Raw genomic sequence first — 27,702 nt, forward strand, 5'->3', positions numbered from 1 at the left:
AAATCCTACAGTATATAGCCATCTTGAGTCTGGCTTCTTTCATGTAGCATAATGCCTTGAGATTTTTCCATGTAGAAATATATCAGTATGTATCATTGCTTTTTATGAGTAGTAGTCCATATGGGGATGTACCACAGTTTATTCATCTATTCATTCACCTTATAAAATGGTTCACTAGTAATAATTTCATTATTATTAAATTTAGCTGTTATTTTATGTATTCTTATACAAAAAAGGTAACTATATGAGGTGACAGTTATGTTAATTAGCTTGATTGTTGTGGTTATTTCATATTGTATATGTATATAAAATTTTCAAATTGTATACCACAAATATATACAATTATTTGTCAATCAGTTCTCAGTAACGCTGAAAAATATATGATGAAAAAGTTGAATTTATTTCAGGAAGGAGTAAATATACCATGATGATTAAAGGAGTAAAACCTCAATTAGTGCAAAGAAGTTTAATAAAATTCAGCACTCAGACATAACAAAATGTCTTTTCAAGCTAGGATTTATGAGAATCTTCTCATGTATACAACACACAAACACAAGAAATAGAAACATTTCTTCTCAACAAGATGCCCATGATCACTACTTCCATTCCATACTGTATTGGAGGTCCTAGCCAGTGCATGCATAGCACACAAAGAACTAAAATATATAAGTCTTGAAAAGAAAGAAACTTTTCAATATTTCTATTAGTCCGTTTTCACGCTGCTGATAAAGACATGCCTGAGATTGGGAAGAAAAAGAGGTTTAATTGGACTTACAGTTCCACATGGCTGGGGAGGCCTCAGAATCATGGCAGGAGGCAAAAGGCACTTCTGACATGGCAGCAGCAAGAGAAAATGAGGAAGAAGCAAAAGCGGAAACCTCTGATAAACCCATCAGATGTTGTGAGACTTATTAACTATCACGAGAATAGCATGGGAAACACTGGCTCCCATGATTCAGTTACGTCCCCCTAGGTCCCTCCCACAACACGTGGGAATTCTGGGAAATACAATTCAAGTTGAGATTTGGATGGGGACACAGGCAAACCATATCAATATTCATAGTGCATATTATTGACTACATAGAAAATTCAAAAGAATCTATAGGTAAAATACTTTGAATTATTAAGAATATTTTGCAAAGTGGCTTGATACATGACAAAAATGCAAAAATTATTGCATTTCTGTACACGAGCATCAGAGTTAGAAAATACTTTCAAAATATACAAGGATTAAATAATAAAAAGATGGAGCCAATTATAAAATTTAAAGTACAGGAATATTCAGTATCTTAAAGATTTCTATTCTTTCTCCATTATTTGTAGATTCACTTATTTGTCATCAAAATTCTAACAAGATTTTGGCAAGATGTTTCTGAAATTTACATAGAAGAACAAAAAGCTAAGAATAACCAAAGCAATTCTGAAGAAGAGTAAAGTGGGGAAACTATCTACCAGAATCATGACTTATTATATAGGAATAATAGTAAAGCAAGATATTAGCACTGGGATAGACAACAGATAAAGGAAAGAATCGAGCAAGATACTCATGCATATATACAAATTTGGCATATGGCAAAAGTAACAATAAAATTCACTAGAGAAAGAATCAACTATATAATAAATAATATTATTATGACAATTGAGTTTTTTATTTTTAATTTTTTAAAATTTTCTTTCAGAGGTAGGGTCTCATTATGTTGCCCAGACTGGACTCCAACAACTCCTAGCCTCAAGCAATTCTCCCACTTAAGCCTCCTTATTAGCTGGGACTGCAGACATGTGCCACTGCACCCAGCAAGTTGATTTTTTATTTAAAAAATAATGAAATTTGATCCCCTCCTCACACCTACATGAAAACAAATTTCAAATGAATTTAAAATGTGAATATAAAAGGCAATAGTTTAACACTTTTGGAAGAAAACACAGGAGAATATTTTTAAAGTCTTAAGAGAACATATTCTTAAATAAGGCTGAAAGAGTACAACCCCACAAAAGAAAAATGTATAAATTTGACCACGTTAAAATAAGAAGTGTTGGTACATCAAAGAACATTATAAAGAAAATGACAACCCATGTAGTGAGAGAAAATATTTGTAACCCATATAGCTGACAAAGAATTTGTATTCTCTAAGTCAATTAAATAAAAGCCAAGAAAACAATAGTAAAATGGGCCAGAGACTTAATCAGACAATCCCGAAAAGAAAAGCACAAATAGTTTTTAAACATATAAAAATATGGTCAACATCATTACTTCTCCGTAAAACACTTATTAATTTTAAAGGGTACAAGAGAAACTTTTCAGTAGAAAAGCATGGTAACCTTGTGATCAAAATCAACATCATCAGTAATGGTACAAATTGAAACCATATACCACCTTGATCGAATGCAATAGGAACACAGCAGCACTTCTGTAATAGTCCTACCAAAGGTGCACAACTTTAATCAAACCATGAGGAAATCTCAAACAAACTCAAATTAAGTACATTCCATTATATTAACTGGCCAATTATCTTCAGAAGTACCTCAAGAAATGACTGAGGAACTAAGGAAGAAGCCTAAAGTGATGTAACTGCTAAAGTATTGTGTGATTTGGGACATTTCAAGTAAAGGACATTAGTGGAAACTGAATGGAGGTTGAAAATTAGATGGCGGCAATGTATCGATGTTAATTTTCTGTTTTGATGGTTGTATTGTGCTTAAGTAGGAGATTGTTTAGAAGGACATTTATGGTCACCAGATAACAAAACTATTCAGAAGTAACACGGGCATCATATTAGCAACTTATTTTCAAATAATACTCTTCCCATAACTTCTTTCAACATAAAAGGGAATTTTTTAACTCTACAAAAAGATATAATTTTAATCATTTTGGCAAATACTTAAAGTTCTGTCAATATGAGGTATTGAAGAGGAATTGATCAACAGGAACTCTTATACACTACTAAAGGAAGTGGAAAACAGTATGACCCAGGAATTAATACTATGCAAAGAGAAAATCTAGTACATATGCTCCAAAAATTCATATTAAAACATTCATAGCATTATTTTAGCAAAATATAATAAATTATATAATTATACAAGATAGTATTATACAACATTGAAAATTAAAAATATTTTTAGATGAATCATAGTTTCTTAATGGTGAGTATAAGAAGAACGCTAGCTACAGCGATTCCATTTTTATAAAGTTCAAAAATAAAGCAGCATTTATACAAGCTATTATTTAGGTATATGTATACATGTAATAAAACTTTTCTTTTTAAGGCAAGAGGACGATTAACGCGCAGTATAAGAGAGGGTTATACCTATGTGGAGAGGCAGGAGGAGCAGATTGGATATAACTACATTGGTAATTTGGGGTTCTTAGGTTAGGTGGTAGCTTTGCAGGAGTTTAATATACTATTATGCCCTATAACATGTGTATTACATATTATGTCTATTATAACTATATGTATCAAGTATTACATAAAATATTTTTGAGTAATTGAAATCATTGAGGAGCAATTTAAGATAGCAGGTTTGGGTTTTCCCTTTTAATGCTGGTAAGAAAACATTTTAAGGCTAGAGAGAAAGGGGAAGACATAGCAAGATCTATCTGTCAGGACATTTTTTTGACTAACATAGGCAAACAGTAAACACAAGAAAACCCTGGGACTGAAAAATTAAAATATTTCTTGGTATTATATCCCAGGGGCCCTGGTTATTTGAGACTATTTAAAACTATCCCTACCTACCTCAGTATTAAAATACAGCAGGAATACATAGATGCAATCAATACTCTACTCATCTCTGATGCTGTGTGCCCTCCTGGTGTAGTTTAACCAAAGTTCTCAATAGGAGTAGATTTTGTTGTGCTGATTTTTTTTTTATTTAAAGAGTCTCTCTGAAGCAGAAAAACTACTCCAAAAAGTCTTTGCTCTTAAGTATAGAGTTACATTTCTATTTATCAGGTGGTGCTCCAGCACATGAAGAAAACAAGCAAATTGATTATGTAACAAGGTAGAGAACTTTATAAACACAGACTAGTGACCCTTGGAGCTCTAAGACTCAGTGTTATGAAATATAGATGCTTCCTGACAGCTTTTTCATGTACTTTGTTTGCATTGAATCCATATATGTGGTATTGGAGAGGAATTGATCAACAGGAACTCTTACACACTGCTAAAGGGAGTGGAAATTAGTTCAGACACTTTGAAAAACAACTTGGCACCATTTTGTAAAAGATGTTAAACATTCACAAATAGTATGACCCAGGAATTCATACTATGCAAAGAGAAAATCTATGTATATGGAGTCAGTGCAAACATTTAAACTATAAGCAAAAGAAAACTTTCATATCGAGCTCACATTCTGAGATACTGTAAATGAATGTTTACCCTGCAGTCGTTGATTAGGTGGATAAGAGTTGTGTGGTCACTAAACATTTTATTTTCCGTTGAAATAAAATTCTTTGAAATGGAGGTGATAGAATGTAAACTTTATTGGCACAACTTTTCCTAGTAAGAAGCAGCAATAGATATGTCACAAAGATAACTGACTGAAAAAATAAAATAATCGCTTCATCATAAGGATAATAGAGCAAAGCAGCAGCAGAAGAGTTGATATCTGAACATCAAGTACCCGTTTTTGTATTTTCCACTACTTCAGGATGGATAGTACCATATGACTTCAACAGAAGTGGAGTGAACCTGTTACTAATAAACCTGGGACTGATGTGTAATTACGTTTTCAGTGATTCATCTGTGAAACACCCTGGGTTATTTTACATGGAAGCATCTGGTTCACATGTGTCCAGTGGTTATTCTGTGGTGACTGACATCTGTATTCTTCTAATAAAGTCCCAGTTGCACAGATGTGAGCTGTTGCCTTCTTATAAAGACAAAACTTACAATTGAAAAATCCTAACCTTAAACTCTTCTTGAATATTAACATTTCAATCTTCTACACACACACACACACACACACACACACACACACACACACACACACACAGAAAGAGAGAGAGAAAGAGAGAGAAGAGATGGACCACTTGCACTGTGTCTGGAACATAATATAAATATTTCATGCAGTGTCTTTCAATCATTGGACATATGTATGTAGGCACCTTTATCTCTTTTTATGTTTGTTTATAGCATAGCATCTGTTTTAGATTGTAAGCTCAAAGAAGGCAGTTACCATGTCAATTTAATATTATACAGACAGTGTCTAGAAAAGCATAATTCATTTTCGAGTGCTTGCTAAGTATTTGTCAATCAAGATGGTGATGTTAATGACTTTCAGGAAAAATGGAGTTTATAATCTCACTGTAAATGCCTTTTGCACTTTAAGAGGTAAATGCTGTACATGGACTTGCTTTTTATTTCACTCATTATCATTAGACAGGTAATGCCTAAAACTTTGTTGTTTTGAGAAGAATTTATTTATGTTAGAATAATCCTCTAGTGATGTGTGATATATGAGATTTTAAAGTGGCAGACTTCAAGGCACGTTTCATGAGGAATGTAGCATTTTAGCTCAGCCTTCGAGGGTAGATGGAATTTGAACACATAATAATGAAGGGAAAAGAAGGAGAGGCCATTGGTGAAGAGCATGGAGGAGACAGGCAGGCATGGGTTCAAGTCCTTCCTTGGCCAATAAGTTATGAGACCTCAGTGAATTAGTACGATATCTAAGGGTTTGTTTTCTCATCTGCAAAATAGACACATATTATTGTGACAATTACATACATAACAAGTTTAAACACAGCATTTGGCATAAGGAGAACATTTATTGCTTGTGGACAGCTGTTACTCTTAGAACAAATTAGCCTTTTTGAATAGACTTTCAACAGAATTTTGAATATTGAACTTGAAAAAAAAATACTTGGAGGGAAACTCTGGGCTATGTGTGAAGATCTAAAACTTCTAGTGGAATTCTTATTTGCACAGAGAAAGTCAAGGTCCACTTCTTAAGACATCTTTTTCCCTCTTAAGTTAGTCTTTTCAATTACATGTGTGGCAGAGTGACATCAAAGTATAGTCATGTATACTCACATTAAAATATCAATACCATAATGAATAAAATACTTTCAATGTGTGAGTTACTTTTCTTTCTTGGTCCTTTTATTTATCTTCTGCATGCTAGACTTGTAAGTATTGTGGGCTCTGACTCTGAATCCTATGAAAAACACCTGTTTGCCTTATTTTCAAGTTAATAATAACCATTTATTTTATGTGTAAGAAAGAGTTTGTCCTATACACTTGCATAAGCAGACACAAAACACTTATCATCTGTAATAGGTCATGTGACCTCCTCTAAATTCCTCAAAGAGATATTAACAAAAATAGCACTCAGTGTATAATATTTATGAGGTCCACCTCTCATGCATAGTATCCAAACTTTTTATCACTGGCAAGGAAGGGGGACAGTGATCTCTAAAGAGAAACCTAAAGAATTTATAACCATGTTCTATTCTGGTAATATGCAAATATTTTACTAAATACTCTATTCCTCCAATATTTAAACCTTTTTTTTTTGGGGGGGGAGGGGGGAGTCAGAGTCTTGCTCTGTCACCCAGGCTGGAGTGCAGTAGCACAATCTCAGCTCACTGCAACCTCCGCCTCCCAGGTTCAAGCGATTCCCCTGCCTCAGCCTTCCAAGTATCTGGGATTACAGGTGCGCGCCACCACGCCTAGCTAATTTTTGTATTTTTAGTAGAGACGGGGTTTCACCCTATTGGCCAGGCTGGTCTCAAACTCCTGACCTTGTGATCCGCCCACCTCAGCCTCCCAAAGTGCTGAGATTACAGGCGTGAGCCACGGTGCCCAGCCTAAACCTGTTTTTTCTTTCCAGGTTTATATTTATAGGAACAACCACTGTGATAGTTGTTTCCATTAATGTCTTTGTATCTATGTTGTACTTTAATCTTTCTATAGTAAAAATCACATCATATCAAAATAGAACGTTCATTTAAAAATAATTTAATTTCCAGGTAGTGAAAAGGCATATATGCCACTCTCTTGGTTGTAAGACCTACTTCTTCCTCTAACATTCCTAGAAATAAAAACTTTCAGGAACTATAGTGTTATAGTTAACTATTATCCATTAGAATTCAATAGACCAGCTACCTTAAGAACATTACCTAGAAAGAGTATATTCAAGGATGTTCATTGAAATGTGGTTTACAATATGGGCGTTTACCTTGTTTATGATTTTTGACTGTGAATAAATAATCAGTTATCTTTTTAGGGTACCTCAATGTAACGGAATAGTATGAGGTTATTAAAAATGATCAAACTATTATGTAGACCTGTAATTATTGACAAAGGAAGATATTCACCAACAAATTAAGGGAAAAAATTGTATAAACTCTTTTATAATACAATTACTTTTAAAAATATTATGTACATATGTACATTATACGTATGTGTGTGCGTATATATATATATATATATGAGATAGACACTAAAATATCAACAAGTGAAGGCACAGAGGATTATCTTTATTTTGTCCTTTCCATTTTTCTGAATTTTCTAAAGTTTTTGCAATGCATATGTAGTGATTTATATACCAAAAAATAAATAATTTTTGTGGTTACTGGGATCTGTATAGGATTTAGAATTTCTGTGGTGTTTGAAATCTTACTCTTCTTAAGAAATGATAAGGGAAATTCATTATTTGTTTTTAACCTAATATTTATTTCATGTAGTAACTGTTTCACCTAAAGAATATTTATTTGATTATGATTCAACACTCAAAATAAATTAAGGAGCTGAGAGAAGACAGAAAATTTAAATTTATAACTTTGGGTGAAACCTAAAAGCTGTGCTATTCTCCTCTGTCCTGAAAATACAGTAGAATTTTAGACCTAGAATGGACCTTCAAATGCAGAAATTGGCCTATTAACCCACGCTACCTAAATTTTAGGTATTTGCATTGGGTTTGTTTGGATTAGAACAGTCTATCATTATTTTAATAAAATAAAATTAAAATATAAAACATTTTCCTTAAATATATGGTGACCTAATATAGCAATCAATTCAATTTTCGTTGAGATAAAAATTGCTTAGGAAAACAATTATTATTGTTAGAATAAGAATTACTTATAATTATTAACAACAAAGTATTTTTTACAAGTTATGGGAAATTGTCACATAGTACACATTTAATAGTATTTTATGTGTAACATGAGATAAAAATAGAAATATTGAACATCCTTTTTCTCTTACAATATGACAAATTGGCCTATTTTTATAGAAGGCAATAAAAAAATATACTTTAGCCATTTAAAACATTAAGATTTAAGTTTTTATCATCTGTAGAAGCCCAATAACATTTTGAAGGGAGTTTTGGAAGTTATGTATATTTTAAGGGACATTACGATCAGACTGTTGAATTCAGCTAAATATTTTCTGTGCATGTTTATAGCCTGTTCAGTTTTCATGGTTGTCTTTTCGGGCTGCATGTGAATTTATGTATGACAACTTTCGTAATTCCAGACAACTGTTAGAATTTCTTGGTTGACATTTTAATTTCTGTTTATGCTTTCTGATTTTTGAAATCTGATTCTTTTTCTTGGTTGGTTATTGATTGTGAGATTGAGGGTAATAATTTCCTATTGATAATGGGGTTACATTTCAGAATAAAGGATGTCTAGAGCTGAAGACTTTATTTCAGCTTTCACTTACTTAAATTATCAAGAAAGAAGTATGATTGCTTATTTGCCCTGTTGTTTCTCAATAGCCAGATATAAGAGGTTTAAATTCACTAACATTCATAAACCTTTAATAATAATAATTTAATGAAATGTAGGTTAATAGAAAACTCAACTAACTAGTCTTCCAGTAGTTGGGTTGTGAGTATACATGTGCTTAGAAGTTGACCATCATTTGTTAGTGAGACTTTTAAGCCATTAGGTTTGAAATGCCAGTCATTTAACCACAACTGTCTCTTCCCAATCATTCCAGTAGAGTGGGATGTAACTAAGCTACTGGTGTTAGTGTAAATTTGTAAGCATTTAAATTTGTAAACATCCAAAACTACTTGAAAATAAATAATTGAAGTTACTTCATAATGGAAAGTGAGACAACTACTGACCAGCTATAGTTGTCAGAAATTAAAATTTCTGAGCCATAAATAAGGTTTAAATCTTTTTCTATGTGATAACATTTCTAAAAAGTTTATAATGTTGCTCTTTGATTTAGAATAGATTTTATTCTGTGTAAATTGTATATGAAACTTGCTGTAGCTTTTTTCACACTCAACTCTAAGAGAAAAAACGCAAATTCCCTTGACAAGAAGATTTTTGGTAAATTTATTCAACAGAACCTCAGTTCTTTATTATAAGGAACTATTCTTAATTCTGAATGAAACAATTCTAAATCATTGTCCCCGTTCTCAAGTTACTTATAATATAAGTAACAAAGATGTCCACAATTAAAGTCTGTGGTTGACTCTCCTTCCATTGAGAGGCAGTTTCAATATGTGTGGGCTTTTTTGACTCATTTATAAATAGTAGAATACAGGAGAAGTGATGCTGCGTGATTTCTGGAGGCTACATCAGAAAAGGCAACTTTGTGCTTAGAGCCCCAAGTTGTCATATGTCAGACTACCTGAGACTTCCCTGTAGCAAGGAAGCCACACCAGTGTACACTCTCCAGTGGGCAGCCCTAGTCTTTGAGGCCTTCCAACCCATCCACCAGATATGAATGAAAGAGCTTTTGGATGGCTCTCAGCCTTGTTTCGACCCCAGCTTTCTAGTATTCTCAGCTAAGACACTGACACCTTGGAGCAGAGACAAGCCGTCCACGCTGTGTCCTGGACAAATTGCAGACTCACAGAAAATATAAGTATAACAAAATGGTCTTTATTTTATGCCACTAAGTTTGGGGTGGTTTATTACACAACTGTGATTACTGGAACAAAGACTTACTTGATTTAGTGTATACTATGGGTGAATAGGAGATAATGACCTTCTTTCCTGGAGGAGTCATGGGAAGCTTCACAGAAACAATGACATATGAACTTGGCAAGATAATGACCTTCTCTCCCGGAAGAGTTGTGGAGAGCTTCACAGAAATAATGACATATGAACTTGGCTTTGAATGATGAGATTACGAATCAGTCTACTAAGTAAAGAAGGTAGAAGAGTCCTAAAGCTGAGGAAGCTGTGTGGAATAGCCTGGAGGCTAAGAAAGAAGAGTGTGTTTGGTGAATGACAAGAAGTTTGGTGTGGAAAGAGCATTAGGTAGTTAGATCCAGAATGGTGGTCAAGAAGCTAGAAGTTGTACAATAATTTTTTTGTTATGCCAAGGAAATTTCACCTGTAGCCTTGTAGGAATAGGAAGTAATAATCAATTTGCCTTGTAGAAAGATAACTAATTATAAGGTAGGCTAAAAGGGAAAGAAGTGAAAGGCAAGGAGAACAGGTAATAGTTACATACATAGTTCAGATGACAGATGATTGAGGCTGAGATATGTAGCTTTCTTGTAATAGCAAAATAAGATCAGTTGGATAACAATGGTTGTTTGAATTGGTAAATTAATTATGTATTGAATTCATGTGGTCAAGACATAATAATCAAACGCTACAGTCCACCCTGCATTTTGGCAAATTAAATCAATGCCTTTATAAAACATTAATTTTATTAAATGTATTAATATTGCTGAATGACATCTAAAAGCTTCCTCCACTATGAAGTTTGGAGAATTATTATTTTTAAACTCATTTTTATATTTCCCTTAAGCCATTGATTATAGCAGGACATTTAAAGAAATGAGACCACATTGTATCAGTTAATGCACCAATGGAACCATGTATTATACACACTCTGTTCCTCAAAATGAACATCAGTTCAGAGTAAAATCCTGAAAAAATTAGTGATTTGTGTAAAGATTTTACAGTGAGAAAATGTATATAGTGTGTTTAGTTAATATAGTTAAGTGAACATAACACACAGCTGCGGTTAACGGCTTTCTGTATGGATATGACTGACTTTTAAATAGCATTTGAAATTACTTCGCATATTTTTAGTGTGATAAATAAAAGTTCAGTAGTGACGTATAACTTTCTATTGAAATCATAATACCATACCTATGAGAGACTTTTCCAGGGCAAAAAAATGGCTGGATAGGTCTTTCTCCAGTAATTCTGAGCGTAGACTGTGTCCCCACGGCTTGTATTGCCTCATCTACACAGCAAATTGCTGCCAATTGTGGAATACAGTGATCTGTGTTAAAAGCCTTCTGCCTCTCTGTACATTTTGGTTTTACTTTACAGTTTGGTTATATTTAAAACATCAATTTAAAAGTTTAATATTTTGTATTCAAAATCAAAAGCGACAGAATTTTACAGATTATTTCCATCTGACTTCTTCTAGTGCTGACCCCTTTTTAATATCTTTAAGAAAGAACACCTTCCAGAATTTGAATAGTCTTGCTTTATAGACCCGCTTTTCATTCACACATAAGTCTTCTTTAAAAATTCAAGCTGCAAAAGTAACACAAGAAGAGAAAACCAAACACCACATGTTCTCACTCATAAGTGGGAGTTGAACAACGGGAACACATGGACACAGGGAGGGGAATATCACACACCAGGGCGTGTCAGGAGATGGGGGGGTTGGGGGAGGTATAGCGTTAGGAGAAACACCTAATGTAAATGACTAGTTGATGGGTACAGCAAACCACCATGGCACCTGTATACCTATGTAACAAACCTGCACATTCTGCACATGTAACCCAGAACTTGAAGTATAATAAAGAAAAAAAAATTCAAGCTGTAGAATCATCCTTAGTCAACCATTTCATGTAAAGCCTAGAGAAATATTCATCAGAGCATTAAACCAAATTTGAAGCCCTTCTAAGCTCATGGCCCTGTGTGATTGACAGCCAGGTCACATTCCCATGATGGTTCTTTAACAACCAGCCTGCTCTTTAGAACCATTGTAGTGAAACACAGCATTGTTTTGTTATCCCCTAGACAAGGGCTACTGTAAGTTTGTATTTAAGGGAATTCAGAAGTTCAGCATTACTTCTGCCTTGGATTGATTGTTTGTTCACTTTAAATCCCATGTCTCTAGCTCAGTCTCTGACCCACAATAGACACTCGATAAATAGTGGGTGGGTAAGTGATAGATGATAGTGGTCGCCAGCCTGTCTCAATGATTCTAGTTCAGTTATCTCTAGATAAGACCCAATGTCTGTTTCTTTGAGCTATAGATAATATTACACTGACCTTGCAGATCCCTCTTCCAACCAGCTTGGGGGATTTCTTTTAACTCTGGGCCTTGCATGTCTTGCTCTTGCTCAACTTCTTTCTCTATTCAGTTTTCCTGAAATCTATGTAATTCAGCAGATTGGAATAATAATTGAGCCCTAATAACAAAGTTAAGACTAGAGTGGTAGGCAGAATAGTACACCACCCACCCTCTTCCCCCAGAGATGTCTACGTCTTAATTCCTGGAACCTGAGAATATGTTAGACCACGTAGCAATGGGAAATTAAGGCTGCAGATGGAAATAGGGTTGAAAATCAACAAATCTTGAAAGCAGTGAAATTATCCTGGATTATCCAGTTAGGTCCAATATAATCACAAAGGTCCTTAAGTAGAAAAGAGAGGCAGAAGAAGAAAGTCAGAGGAAGGGTTAAGACTAAGCAAGCAACATCAGAATGATGTGTAGTGAGAAGGAGTCTGCCTGCCATTGCTGGCTTTGAAGCTTTGAAGACAGGAAGGGAGTGGCCTCTACAAACTAAAAAAAAAAAAAAAAAAAAAAAAAAAAACAGAAACAGCTTCTCCACTAGTGCCTCCAGAGAAGTACACAGCTCTGCCAATTTCTTGACTTTTGATCAGTGAGATCTGTCAGACTTCTGACCTCCAGAACTGTAAGATGATAAATTGGCATTGTTCTAAGGCATTATGTTATGGTAATTTTTTGCATCAGCCATAGGAAACAAAAACAGCTCATCCCACGCTATGGTGAAACTATCCCCCCTTGGTCCCAGTTTAGAAATCACTAACCTCCATGGCTGGTATTATTGTCTACCCATGTGTCTGCCACTTCTCTTGATAGTTAAAAGTAGAGTTCTGTCTTCTTTTTTGTGTATTTCTGTTTTCCTTAACTGGACCACTAAGTTTATGGTTTCAGACTAATGGATGTTGTTTTCTCAGCGAAGAAGGTAATACAGCCTATTCCAGAAGACACTAGTTTCTTGGGATGTTAATGGTGAAGAGATTGTGAGAAAAGAGGTTTCTGCCACCAGATTCATTTGGAAAACCTAGGTTAAACAAGGTTCTTTTTTCGTAAAGCACTTACAAAAATATAATGTATGTATAAGGTTTAAAAAAAAAAAAAAACCCAACAGTTTAAGAGAATATTCAGCAAAAGTATCCCTCTCAGCTAAAATTCCTCTCGGCAGTTACCATTTACCTGTGTATCCTCCCATAGCTATTGTAGACACATGAGCACATACACACACATACACACATATATACATCACATATGGTATAATGTATATACACACATATTCTGGTTTTCTGTACACACTGTTCTACACTTTGCTTTTGTTTTTCCTAATTAACAGGTTTCCCAATTAACAGAAATTTTAGTTTATAATATGTATATGAAAGACTAAGAGAACTTAGTGGATGAAAATAAAGATTTTCTGAACATTTTGGACCACAGGTTTTTTTAGAGAATATCTTACAGAACTACCTTTTGAGACATACTGCACACAGCCAAGCTGCCTTCCTCAGAAGAAAAAAACATCCTCTGGGGTAGAAATAAGAGTTAGTGATGACCCCCCAACTCCCATTAGAATGGCCTAGTGTAAAGGGTATGGATTTTGGATTTTAACCTAGGCTAAAATCCTGGCTCCATTACCGACTTGACTGCCTGCCACCCATGCTTATTGGCTGTGTGGTTTCGGGTACATTGCTTAACTTTATTGAGCCTTCTTATTAAGACACTCTCATATATTCAATTATTTGTTATTTGGTGAATACATGCAATCAGTGGAACTTTTATGTGCTAAATATTGTTCCAAGTCAAATAAAGCAGAGTCCCCCCCCAACTGGAGAGGCTTCTAGGCTAGTGAGGGTAGTTTCATTTGTAGCACAACAAGCAGCAGTAAGCTCGCAGATCACCTGGCCTGTCTTAAAGGAATAACTTTCCAACAACGTGACAGTTTTCCACTTTCATAGGCATAGATCAACAGTAGCAAATGTCACCTATGTGACTTCAAAACTTGGAATTTATGCAGGATATTTCAGGTATTGATTTTTTAAGTATCTGTGTACTTTGGTATTGATTAATGAATTATCATAACAATTTTATTTATCTGAATAAAGTACAGCTAGAGTAACAAAATCTTTAGTCATTATGAAATTATAACATTTCTGTGTAAGTGGCCAGCATTCTTGTAGATTCTGGATATGTTTACCTTAGTGGTTGACTTTAAAGTTTGAATTCTCCAGAACAGATAATCTTATTTTTAAATCTATAATATATGTGTATTTTACAGGAAAATTTTAGAATTCTCATCCTTTCCCAATGTCTATAAAGCATGTCAATTCATTTTAACATTAAGTGTATTCACTCTTTATTATTCTGCTCATTTTATTTCCATTTTCTTCCTGCTCTTGATGAATTTAAACAGCAAAGTCATATTCATTAGAAAAAGATATCTTTAGGAATTTAACTGAAAATAACAAATGCAATTTCTTTTATTTGCCATTTTGTCTGCCAGAAAGTTTCAGCTTCTCTTTTTATTTTCTAGGCCAACGAAATGACGTGTAGACCTAGTGAATTCCAGGCAATATTCAGCACTGGTTTTACTGAATCTGGATGACTTCAGTCTGTTAATTTATTTAGGAGATGGTTTTGGTTTTTATAAGGTCAACTAGAAATTTGTAGGCTACTTTTCCCACTTATTCTAAGATCAAATTTTTTTTTAATACTAACATTTAAAATTTGAAAATACAGTGGTAACTTTGGTGATGTCAAATCTTTAAGCACATTATTTAAAACTTTTCCATTTAAGAAGTGTTTCCATAATTGAGTTTATTTCATAATGAGAATTCTGTTAAGGTCAATCTGATAGCTGCTTAGTTACTTAATATCAGCAAGTACCTGATATTTTGATTTGGCTGTTTTTTAAGGTCATTTCGATTAAAGTTTGATTTGATATGTCCTAAAAACAAACCGTAAAATATTTGACTTTTTTTTTTAACCAAATGATGTGTGCCCCAGCCAGTGCTTAGGATGGATTCTCAATTTGTACAGTGCCCTTAGCTTACCCCTCATCTTCATCCCTCACCCCATATCTGAGCTTTACCCTAATCCTCATCGGTGATGAGGAGGATGGATGCCAGGGCAGTTTGTGATAAAACAAAGATGTATATACTTTTATTATTTTAACATGAGTAAAACAGCTGCCTCAGAATGCCCTGCCATGGTAGATAGGCAGGAATTGACCATGTGCTGGATTTTTGCTGTGAGTGCTGCAGTCCAAGAATTTGAGACTTCATTCTCCCCAAAAGAAAACATTGCCTGTTCTTCTTGTTTGTAATAAATCATGAACATAGCAGTATTCTTCCAGGCTATTCTTCTCAACTCCAGATAATTTATAGTGGGTGAGACTCATTAGCCTAAAGTGTATTTACAGGTTTGTCAGTCAGAGTTGTATAGAGAGCCAGTGTTTGGGTGGCAAGTGGAAAGAGCACAAGCTGTGGGCACACAAAGTAAACTTGGCCCTTGGCTTCTGTACAACACTCCTCCCTGGTTTTACTCATTTTTAGAGTCGTTCCTTTTTTGACTCATTTCTTTCTCTAGCTGTTTGTCCCTACAATTTTAATATTCTCTACTATTTCTTACTAAACCTTTTCTCTCTGATGGTCTCTTCTCTGGGTGCTCATTTCAACTCACCCAGTTGCCTTATAGCAATGACTGCTGTCTTGGTGCATCTAGTCCAAACATCTCTCCTGAGTCCTATACCTCTGTATTTGTTAACCTACTCAACATGTATCTGCATTTGGGTATCCTTCAGGCACGCAGACTCACCCGTTATGTCTGAAACTGAAGTCTTTATGCCTAATACTAAACCTCCTCTTCCATGTCACCATCTTCATGATAGCCAAAGCTACAAAATCTAGAATTCTGAGAATATTGTCATGGAAGAGAAATAATAAGATCCAGAACCATTCTCTCATGAAATAGCCGATCAGATCCAAAAGCATTAAAGTATTATGTATGTACATATACAGATACACTGATACAAATCACACACACACACACACACACACACACACACTCTCTTGTTCAAAGAGTAGTATTGCATAGTTTTGCATGGTTTTGAAGTTTAAATAAATATAATCATTTATTTAAATGTGTGTATTTTTTTTAAGTGATGGGGTCTCACTCTGTCACCCAGGCTGGAGTGCAATGGCATGATCATAGTTCACTTCATCCTCAAACTCCTAGGCTCAAGGGATCCTCCTGCTTCAGCCTCTTGAGTAGCTAGCACTACAGATGTGTACCACCACACCCAGCTAATTGATTTTTCACTTTTTTTTTTTTGTAGAGACAGAGTCTCACTGTCTTGCCCAGTAGTATGGTCTCATACTTCTCATACTACTAGGCTCAAACGATCCTCCCACCTCAGCCTCCCAAAGTGTTAGGATACAAGTGCGAGCCTTGCTCTTTTGCTCAGCATTATGCTTAAGATTGCTTAAGATTCATGTATGTGTATAACTGTATAATCTAGTCCATTATATGAACATTTAACAATTAATTCCCCTGTTTTCCTGTGGAGAGACATTTGGGTAGTTCTTTTCACTGTTGTAAACAATGCATCTATGATTGTGTACCTATCTCCTGATACACATATGCAAATGTTTCTCAAGGGAATGTACCTATGAGTGGAATTCCTAGGTTATAAGTACATATACCTTGACAGTTATTACCAAATTGTTTTATAAAATGGTTTCAAACATTTGCACTCCTACCAGCAAGAATTTCTAGTTATTCCACATCCTCCAAAATCTTTGATATTATTGTACATTTTAATTTTTGCTAATCTGGTGTAAAATATTTCACACTGGCTTTAATTTGCATTTCCTTGGTCACTAATGAAGTTGAGCTTATTATCGTATGCTTATTTACCTCCATTGTTCCCCCTTCTTGGAAGTTCCTATAGTCTTTGGCATATGTTGTGGTTTTTAAAACATTGTTAATAGGAGTTCTTTGGATATTCTTTGTTACTAGCATATGTTGCAGTATCTCCTCACAGTTTGTGACTTGTCATTTCATTCTCTTTAAGGTATCTGTTGATAAACAGAAGTACTTACTTCAAATGCAATTCAGTGTATCAATCTTTATCTTAATGGTTTTCAATTTCTGCCTTGAACAAACTTTCTTATTTCAAGGTAATAAAGACATTCCCCTTTATTTTTTTCTAAAAGCTTTAAAGTTTTGCCTTTCTCACTTAAGTGTTTAACTCACCTGCAATCATGCTTGTTTGACTTCTGACACACAAAAAAAATTGAATTGTATATGTGTTGTATAGGTAGAGATATAGTTAGGCCTCAAAAAATTAGTTATTTAAAATAACAATTGAGTTTAAATTTAAAATCATTGTTTTTGTCAAAAGTCAAACAAGCATGATTCTTCAAGTGTTATGGTGCCATCAGTCACTATTCATTTTCCCAGATCTCTCTGTTTGCTCAGGTTGACGCCTTGACGTATTTCAGAAATATTACTCTCAGAATACGTTATAAAACGTAAGTCACTCTAAACAATACTAATGCCTCTCGTTTGAATAGGAAGGGATTGCTATTCCGGCCATAGTGATACCATTTTAAACTTCGCTGAGAAAATGTCTTTACAAAATGAGATAAATATCATTTTAAGGATGTTATTAATTTAACTTCTATAAAGTTAAAAGAGAAGTCAATCATTTATTCTAACATTTTTAGAGAAATTTTCCCTGGATTAGACTTTCCTTTTAATAAATCTAGCTTTTGATCTATAGTGTTCATAGTTAATTAGATGATGCAGTGCAATTTTTATTCAAGTTGTAGTTTGTGTATGTGTGTGTCTGTGTGTGTGTGTTTTAACACAGTATGAAATTAAACTAATAGAACATAGGAATCTCTGCAACTATATTATTGAGAATATACACCACATTTTAGTGAGAGTATCATCTGGAGAAGTTTCATTATATTCTCTTTATTTGAAAAAAGACTTAGGCTTTAGCCTGTAACTTTAGTTTCTTATTCTGTCATTAATCTTTCCTCTTTAATTCACATTAATCATTTATTCCACAAATATTTCTTGAGAGCCTGTATTTTGCAAAGTAGTCTATGCTGAACTATTCAAACATAACAAATTCAGATTCAGGAACTGGAGGAGCTCTAAGATCATTTATAATAACCTCAACCTTCCACAAATGAAGAAACTGAGGTCCAGCAGTGACCTGACCAAAATTTCTATTGAGATTCAGAATATCTAGATTCAGAATATCCCCATTGAACCACGTTGCCCACAGAAAACTATCCGAACATATACCTGAATGTTAAATATTGATATAATATTTATAGAGCTGCCTAAAGGAGTAAGTCACTCTTTGTGAACAAATTATGTCATTTAGTTGTTACCTTCAAGCTATTTATAACATTTTTAAGATAAAAAGACACATTTGAAAACATTAGGTAAAGTAAATGTTTAACTGAAAGCTCAGAGCAGGAGTAACACTTATATTTGTTCTATTTTCCTAACACAGTGAGCTGTTCATAGTGTATAATCAACAAATACAGTATTGATTAAATAAACAAAACTATATATTGAAATATACAGATATTAGGTACTGTAAATGACCAGAGGAAATAAAAATTATGAATATGAAATGAAATAGGAATATGAAAAAAAGTAAGTCCTTGTGGATGGTTTAGAATTTAAACAGAGCCATAACTAATGGCTATAATTTCATTAGGAACACCCAAGTTTCTAATTATTTGTTTCTCTCACTTTCTATTAAAACTTTAGATACAGGTTCTCTGAGTTGTTTACTTCAAATTATACCTCTAAGCATAATTTCTTGGAAAAAGCATGTTCATGAAAAAAATATGATAAATACTCTAAGATATATGTATAAGGATACTAATTGTTGTCTAGTTTATAAGGGCATTTAAAAATTGAACCAACCCAAACCTCTATCAGTGAACTAATAGTACATCAAAATTAAAATTAATGATGAATGTAGATCTAAATTTTTCAGCAAGAAAATACATCTCTAATATGTTATAGAGTAAAAATATCAAGCTGCAAAACTATAAATGTGTAGAATGATCACATTTTTGTAAAAAAAAAAAAAAAAAAAAGGCTGTGAATTTACAAGTAATGCAAAATAGGATAGTAGACATTTGTATTCGTCTTTTCCCACACTGCTATAAAGACATATCTGAGACTCGGTAATTTATAAAGAAAAGAGGTTTAATTGGCTCACGGTTCTGTATGCTGTACAGGCTTATGCTGCTGGGGAGGCCTCAGGAAAGTTACAATCATGGTGGAAGGCAAAAGGGAAGCAGACACATCTTCACATGACTGGCAGGAGAGAGAGAGCAAAAGGGGAAGTGCTACACACTTTTAAACAATGAGATCTCATGAGAACTCACACACTATCACGAGAACAGCAAGGGGGATGTCTGCCCCCATGATCCAGTCACTTCCCACCAGGCCACTTCTCCAACATTGGGGATTACACTTCAACATGAGATTTGGGGCAGACACAAAGCCAAACCATATCATGCCATCCATGGCCCCTCCCACATCCCCTTCTCACATTTCAAAACATGATCATGCCTTGCCAACAGTCCCCCAAAATCTTAACTCATTCCAGTGTTAACTCAAAAGTTCAAGTCCAAGGTCTCATGTGAGACAAGGCAAGTCTCTTCGACCTACGAGCCTAGAAAATCAAAACCAAGCTAGTTTCTTCCAAGATACAATGGGGGCACAAGCATTGGGTAAGTTCTCCTATTCTAAGTGGGAGAAATTGGCCAAAACAAAGGGGCTACAGGCCCCATGCAAGTCCAAAAACCAGCATGGCAGTCATTAAACCTAAAAGCTCCCAGATAATCTCCTTTGACTGCATGTCTCACATCCAGGGCACAGTGATGCAAGGGGTAGACTCCCAAGTCCTTGGGAAACTCTGTGCCTGTGGCTCTCCAGGGTACAGCCCCCATGGCTGCTTTCATAGGCTGGTGTTGAGTGCCTGCAGCCTTTCCAGATGCATGGCACAAGCTGATGATGGATCTGCCAATCTGTGGTCTGAAGGATGGTGGCTGTCTTCTCACAGTTCCATTATGCAGTGTCCCTTTGAGGACTCCAACCACACATTTTCTTTCCATCCACACTGCCCTAGTAGAGGTTCTCCATGAGGACTCTACCCCTGCAGCAGACTTCTGCCTGGACATCCATGCATTTCCATACATCCACTGAAACCTAGGTGGAGGTTCTCAAGCCTCAGCTCTTGCACTCTGCACATCTGCAGTCTTAACACCACATGGAAGACACCAAGGCTTGGGGCTTGCACCCTCTGAAGCAATGGCCCAAGCTGCATGTTGGCCCCTTTTAGCCACAGCTGGAGTGGGAGCAGCCACAATGCAGGGTGCCATGTCCCAAGACTGCACAGAATAGCAGGGCCCTTAGGCTGGCCCACAAAACCATTCTACCCTCCTAGGCCTCCTGACCTGTGATGGGAGGGGCTGCCATGAAGATCTCTGAAATGCCTTGGAGGCACTGTCTTAGTTATTAACATTTGCCTCCTGTTTACTTGTGCAAATTTCTGCAGCCTTGAATTCCTCCCCAGAAAATGGGTTTTTCTTTTCTACCATATGGCTGGGCTGCAAAATTTTCAAACTTTTATGTTCTGCTTTCCTTTTAAATATAAGTTCCAATTTCAGGCCGTTTCTTTGTTCATGCAGATGAGAGTAGGCTTTTAGAAGCAGTCAGGCCACACCTTGAATGCTTTGCTGCTTAGAAATTTCTTCCACCAGATACCCTAAATCATCTCTATCAAGTTCAAAGTACAACAAATCCCTAGAGCAGGGGCACAATGCCACCAATCTCTGCTGAAGCTTAGCAAGAGTGACCTCTACTCCAGTTCCCAATAACTTCCTTATCTCCATCTGAGACCACCTCAGCCTGGACTTTATTGTCCATATCACCATCAGCATTTTGGTCACGACAATTTAACAAGTCTCTAGGAAGTTCCAAACTTTCCCTAATCTTCCTGTCTTTTTCTGACCCTTCCAAACTGTTCCAACCTCTGCTTATTACCTAGTTCCAAAGTTGCTTCTATATTTTCAGATACCTTTATAGCAATGCCCCACTTCTCTGGTTACACATATACTATCACAAGAGTAGCAAGGGAGAAGTCCATCCCCATGATCCAATCACCTCCCAACAGGCCCCTCCTCCAACATTGAGGATTACAGTTCAAAAAGAGATTCAGGTGGGGACACAGAGCCAAACCATATCAACATTTTTGTGTTCTTTTTTTGCTTTTCAGAATTTACAAAAAGTCTAACAATAAACATTTATTACCTATAAAAATAATAAAACTTTTTTAAGAGTTGTGGAGAGAGTTCTAAATTTACTCTATTGACTTGCCATGAGTATGAAAGCTCAATCATCTCCATTCAGGACAACTTTTACTGAGTACCTGTTATGACTACGCACTATGAACAGGAGTCAAAATGTATTTCTTAAGCCCCTCATGACTTCAGAAGGAAATGTAAATTGTAAGTGGAGCCCCAGGAATCTATTTATCCTTCAGTCTGGTCACTTCAGAGTGGTCCTTTGGTCATATGTGGATTTTTTTAAAACAAAATTGATAGATCTCTGTGTTCTGGTTCACAGTATCTAAACAATGGACACAATCACAGAGATCTTTCCATTTCTGTCTTTTTAAATATGATTTCAGCTTTTATTTTAGATACAGGGGGTACATGGGCAGGTTTGTTACAGGGGTGTATTGCATGATGCTGAGGTTTAGGATAGGGATCTCGTCACCCAGGTATTGGGCATAGTACCTAATAGGTAGTTTTTCAACCCATGACCCCTCCTTCCCTTCCCCATATAGTAATCCCCAGTTTCTATTGTTTCCATCTTTATGTCCATGTATACCCAAATGTTTAGCTCTCACTTATAAGTGAGAACACAGGTATTTGGTTTTCTGTTCCTGCATTAATTTGCTCTGGATTATGGCCTCCAGCTGCATCCATGTTGCTGCAAAGGACATTATTTCATTCTTTTTGGTGGCTGTGTAGTATTCCATAGTGTATATGTACTATATTTTCTTTACCCAGTCTACCAATTATGGCCACCTAGGTTGATTCCATGTCTTTGCTGTTGTGAATAGTGCTGCAATGAACATGCCAGTGCATGTGACTTTTTGGTAGAATACTTTGGGCTTTTGGGGAGGTATATGCCCAGTAACGGGATTGCTGGATTGGATGATAGTTATGCTTTAAGTTCTCTGACAAATCTCCAAACTACTTTCCACTGTGGCTGAAGTAATGCACATTCCCACCAACAATGTATAAGTGTCCCCTTTTCTCTGCAGCCTCTCCAGCATATATTATTATTTGACTTTTTAATAACAGGCATTCTGATTGCTGTTAGATAGTATCTCATTGTGGTTTTGATTTGCATTTCTCTGATGACTAGTGATGTGCAGCATTTTTTTTCATATGTTTGTTGGTTGCTTGTGTGTCTTCTCTTGAGAAGTGTCCATGTCCTTTGCCCATTTATTAATGGGGTGATTTGCTTTTTGCTTGTTAAGTCCCATATAGATTCTGGATATTAGACTTTTGACAGATGCATATTTTGAGAATATTTTCTCCTATTCTGTAAGCTGACTCTTTACTTTATTGATAGTTTCTTTTGCTGTGTAGAAACTCTTCAGTTTAATTAGGTCCCTCTTGTCAATTTTTGTTTTTGTTGCAGTTGCTTTTGGGGACTTAGCCAAAAATTCTTTGCCAAGGCCAGTGTTGAGAAGGGTATTTCCTAGGTTTTCTTCTAAGTTTTTTAAAGTTTGAAATCTTACATTTAAATTTTTAAGCCATCCTGAGTTAATGTTTGTATATGTTGAAAGGTAGGGCGATATGGTTTGGATTTGTTTCCCCACCCAAATCTAATGTCTAATTGTAATCCTCAATCTTGAAGAAGGGGCCTGGTGGGAGGTTATTAGATCCTGGAGACAGATTTCCCCCTTGCCATTCTTGTGATAGTGAGTGAGTTCTCATGAGATCTGGTTGTTTAAAAATGTATGGCATCTTACCCCCCGCTTCCTCCTTCTCCAGCCATGTAAGATGGGCCTGCTTCCCTTTCACCTTCTACCATGAGGCTTCTCAGCCGTGTTTCCTGTACAGCCTATGGAACTGTGAGCCAATTAAACCTCTTTTCTTTATAAATTACCCAGTCTCAGGTAGTTCTTTATAGCAATACAAGAATGGACAAATACATAGGGGCACAGTTTCAATCTTCTGCAAATGGCTAGCCAGTTTTCCAGGCACCATTTATTGTATTCACCTTGCTTGTTTTTCCATTTCTTACTTTTAATTGAGATAGTTCAGTTATCTCTTTTGTCTAGGAGGAGTACAAGCAACTCTAAGACATTTTGGCCAGAGAAAAATGTTTAATGTGTTTTGAGTTGACAATGAAAACGTATATATGTAATAATTATACTTTTATCCCATACTGTATCATTTTCTCCTCCTTTGGAATATATTTTTAGATATTTAATTACATGTTACAATAATTATGCTTGTATTTATTGTTAATTTTAACATTGCAAATCCCAGAGGGTAGTACTTGTCATCTTGAATGCGTTAATGCCTAGCACCTGGGCACTTCTGTGATGATAATATTGTCTGAAATTGGCTTGCTCAGAATAAGACAGAACATGTCCCAGGTCTAATGGCAGCCAACCGTAGTTAATTAATTGTCTCTAATCAAGATGCCAAGGAGAACTCATTTCTAATAAACTGTGCAACTAGGTAAGCGTGCAGGCTTTTAAAAATACTCATCACCTAAACACACTTGATATTTGGGGGTTTTCATTGGTTATTTTTCTCTGCTGTGAACAGAAACTCCTATGTAGTTTATGCAGTGTTAGCAGGTAATAATAATAGTTTCCAAATATTTTGTGGGAATTTACAAGCATTTTCATTTACATCAACTCATTTCATCTTTAGCCCACCTCTAGACAAATACTGATATCTCAGTTTTGCAGTGGAGAGAATAGAAGCCCACTTAGTTTAAATGACTTGCCTAAAGTTACATAGCTAATATGAAATAGACCTGGGTTCAAACTTGTGTTTCCTGACTTCAAGTCCCATGCTTTCTCAGCTATACCAAGGTGCTGTGACTCCGCCCCGGCCTTCGAACTTGAAAATAGAGGGTTATTACCAAGTACTACTGGGTTAGCTCAACCTAATCATAATCGCCCCGGAAGCCATCTCTAATTGATAAAATTAAGCATACTTTATTAAGGTTCCATAGAGAACCACTGACAAGATTTCTACAAGGATATTAACACACACTCCAAAGCTTTACTTCTGATTGAGCTCTGTTATTCTCCAGCACAGTCTTCTTAAGACCAATTAATAGTGATCATGGCAGTCAGCCTGATTCAAAGAAAATATCTACATAAATATAGCAGTCAATCCATTAAAGTAGTGACTACAATACTGAACCTGAATAAAATTTAGTTTACTAAATGAGGATATGCAGATTCAATAAATGATTATGGACCAACATCTCATCAGCAACTGCTATCAATGTGAAAAATCATTATTTTTCATATATACACATAATCATCAGACCCACTAAAGGTAATTCATGTGACCAAAACTTTCTGCTGCTAAGAGATTAAAATGCATGTTAAACAGTAGAATTTAAGAAAGCCACAGTAAATGTAAATTGTGATGAAATCATTAAAGGAGTAACTTGAAAAACCTTCTATATCCTAGCATAAAAGTGATTATAGCACAGAGGATAGAATATTTTATTTCTTGACCTTGATTATGAGTATTGTTATAGGTTCTTGAATTTTCCTTAGGTCAGAATAGAGACAGATTAATTCTAAAGCAGTTAGAGAAATTAGTCTCTTCATCTCTTTCCTTATAGTTAACAGCATAGAGAAATAAATCTCTAAACCAATTTTGAAACAGGATTTAACTATCATTACACTTATGTGTCTCTTCATTTTCTTTTACTCTATAACAGAAGTTTTTAAAAATAAAACTATGTTGATTTTCTTTTCAACTCTAGGCCTGATTCTTCACTACCTGAGACATCGAAAAAGGAGCACATCTCAGCTGAAAACATGTCTTTAGAAACTCTGAGAAACAGCAGCCCAGAAGACCTCTTTGATGAGATTTAATAGTCTCAAAAAATACTTTGATGTTCACTAGACTATGTTTTCTATTCATTTCTTTAAAATGAAAAAGCAGAATTTCAAGTCGGCAGCTGCTATTACTGTACCTTACAATTTAATTACATACACACTGAATTGAAACCATTGTGCAAAATGGATTACACATGTATACGAAGATACGATTTGATGATGACACTGGCACATTATTCTAAACTATTCATTCAGCATGCCTATAATTACATAAAATTTCAGACTTTTTGTTGCAAAGGACACATTTATCATATTCATTCACACATATTATATGTGATAGCTGTCTAACATCCTGTCTAGGAAGATTTTGAAAATAGGACAAAGAAAACATCATTTTAAAATGTCTTCAGCTTTTTTTGAATAGACGTATTCAAACATATTCTGAACATTGATGTTTGAGCATTTTAATTTGTGTGATGATGTATAAAATATAATTTTCGTTTGTACATAAACAGTGTGAAAATCTGATAATAAAATTTTTGATACACTGAAGGTTTTGTGTTCTTAATAAAATGTGTTATTTAGGTTAACTTTTATTACAGTAAGTAACAGATTTTTAGAAACTGCTCTAAATGTAAATGTAACCCCCTTTGTGGCAAAAGAAAAGCATATTTTTCAGGGATTATTGATAAAAGATTTATTTTACACATACAGGGGCCCTTCTTGAAGATAAGGACCTTGTCTTAGCTATTTATCTCCAGTAACATCTGGCACTATTATCTTTGTAGTCACTGCTTCTGCTTCTTAACCTTTCATTCTGTCATCACTTCTTACCTGTTTAATATCCATTCCTTCCATGTTACTCAAAGTTAACAACATCAAAGTTAACCATGCCCACCATGCTGCTAAATCCAGTGATTGACCCATTCTTAGTCCTCATGTTGCTAAGCCTCTCAGCACATTTGATATAGTTGATCGCTTCTCCTCAGTAAACATTTTCTTCACCTGACTTTTGCAATAGCATATGCTCTTTGTATTCCTCTTTCTTTCCAGTCACTAATTGTTTAGACCTTTTGGCTGATTCCTTCTCCTTTGCCCAACAGTTAAATGTTTGAGTGCGCTGGGTTTAATTTTCAGCCGTCTTCTCTTCATTACCTACATTGTCACCCTAGGTTATTTTAGGTAGTTTGTGGTTTTAAATGCCATCTATATGCTGCTATCTCCAAAATTACATAGTTTTCTTTGTAGTCACATTTTATATATACCTACATATACATGGATATACATGTGTGTATGTATAATTTATCATTAACTTGTCACAAAAGCAGTTTCTTAAGATTTCTTAAAAATCATTTGTATTAAATCTTGATACATATTGGCATCTTTTTTTAAATACAGACGAGTACAGTTATCTACTTATACCTTTCTTTAGATGTTTTAGCATATCCAAAGCAGAAATTTGATTATCCTGACCATCATTTCTTCTCGAGTCTTACCCATCTGGGAAATTTCACTACCACATACGCAGTTGCTTCAAGCTAAAAACCCAGGAATCCTCTTTGGTGTCTCTGCTTTCTTCTCCTTGCACATCCTGTTATTTTTACTTCCAAAATACAAATTGACTCTCCCTTTGTGTCTCTCTACTGCAGCTACACTGCTTCCTCACTGGTCTCCCTGCTTAATTTTCTATTCTCCTACAGTGAAGCCAAACTGAATTTTAAAATCTTAAATAAGATTATTTTCCTACCTGGATTAAAACCTACCAATAATAAACCATTGCCCTTTGAAAAAAGTCTGCACCTGTACCATGGCCTACAAAGTTTGATATGATGGCAGCCCTGCTTACCTCCCCAACCTGATTTCCCACCCCTCTCTCTTTACTCCCCTTGCCCCTCAATTAGGCCAGAGCTCAGAACCATTGTATTGCTAATCTCTCTGCCTAGAATGCTCAGCTTCACGTGGTTGGTTTATCTTTCAGATTTAGAACAAAATGTCATCTCCTCAGGGGTACATTCCCTGAAATACCCAGTCACTGTCTGTCCCATTAAAATGTTTTTTTCATTATGCATATCACTCTCTGGAATTACTCTTTCATGTCTCCTCTTCCAGTGGAACATAAGCCCCATCACAGCAGAAACGTGGCCATCTGCTTTACCTCTCTATCCCCAGTACTAAGAACAAGGTTCATAGAAGCTTAATTAGTGTTTGTTGAATGAATGCATGCATGTTTATCACATAGTAGGCACTCAAAAGTTTCTTTACTTACTAAACCATTTTGAAAGGATTGAAAGATTGAAATTTAGCTGGATGACTTGA

General features: G+C 35.3%; 1 protein-coding gene across 7 annotated transcripts in view; it reads left to right on the forward strand.

Annotated features, from left to right (window-relative positions):
• XRCC4 (X-ray repair cross complementing 4) overlaps positions 1 to 27,702 on the forward strand; it is a 315,918-nt gene that overhangs the window by 260,470 nt on the left and 27,746 nt on the right. For 5 of the 7 annotated variants that reach the window (XM_055233415.2, XM_063612820.1, XM_063612824.1 and 2 more), the window contains one exon: positions 25,311 to 25,938. The exons of the other annotated variants lie outside the window; for them this stretch is intronic. In XM_055233415.2, coding sequence (XP_055089390.1) covers positions 25,311 to 25,422 — 112 coding nt within the window. In that variant the 3' untranslated portion in view covers positions 25,423 to 25,938. Of the gene's footprint in view, positions 1 to 25,310; positions 25,939 to 27,702 lie in introns of those variants that run through there. 7 annotated transcript variants of the gene reach the window in all.

This window comes from Symphalangus syndactylus, chromosome 11 (genome assembly GCF_028878055.3).
Source record: "Symphalangus syndactylus isolate Jambi chromosome 11, NHGRI_mSymSyn1-v2.1_pri, whole genome shotgun sequence".
In the NCBI taxonomy this organism is placed as follows: Eukaryota; Metazoa; Chordata; class Mammalia; order Primates; family Hylobatidae; genus Symphalangus; species Symphalangus syndactylus.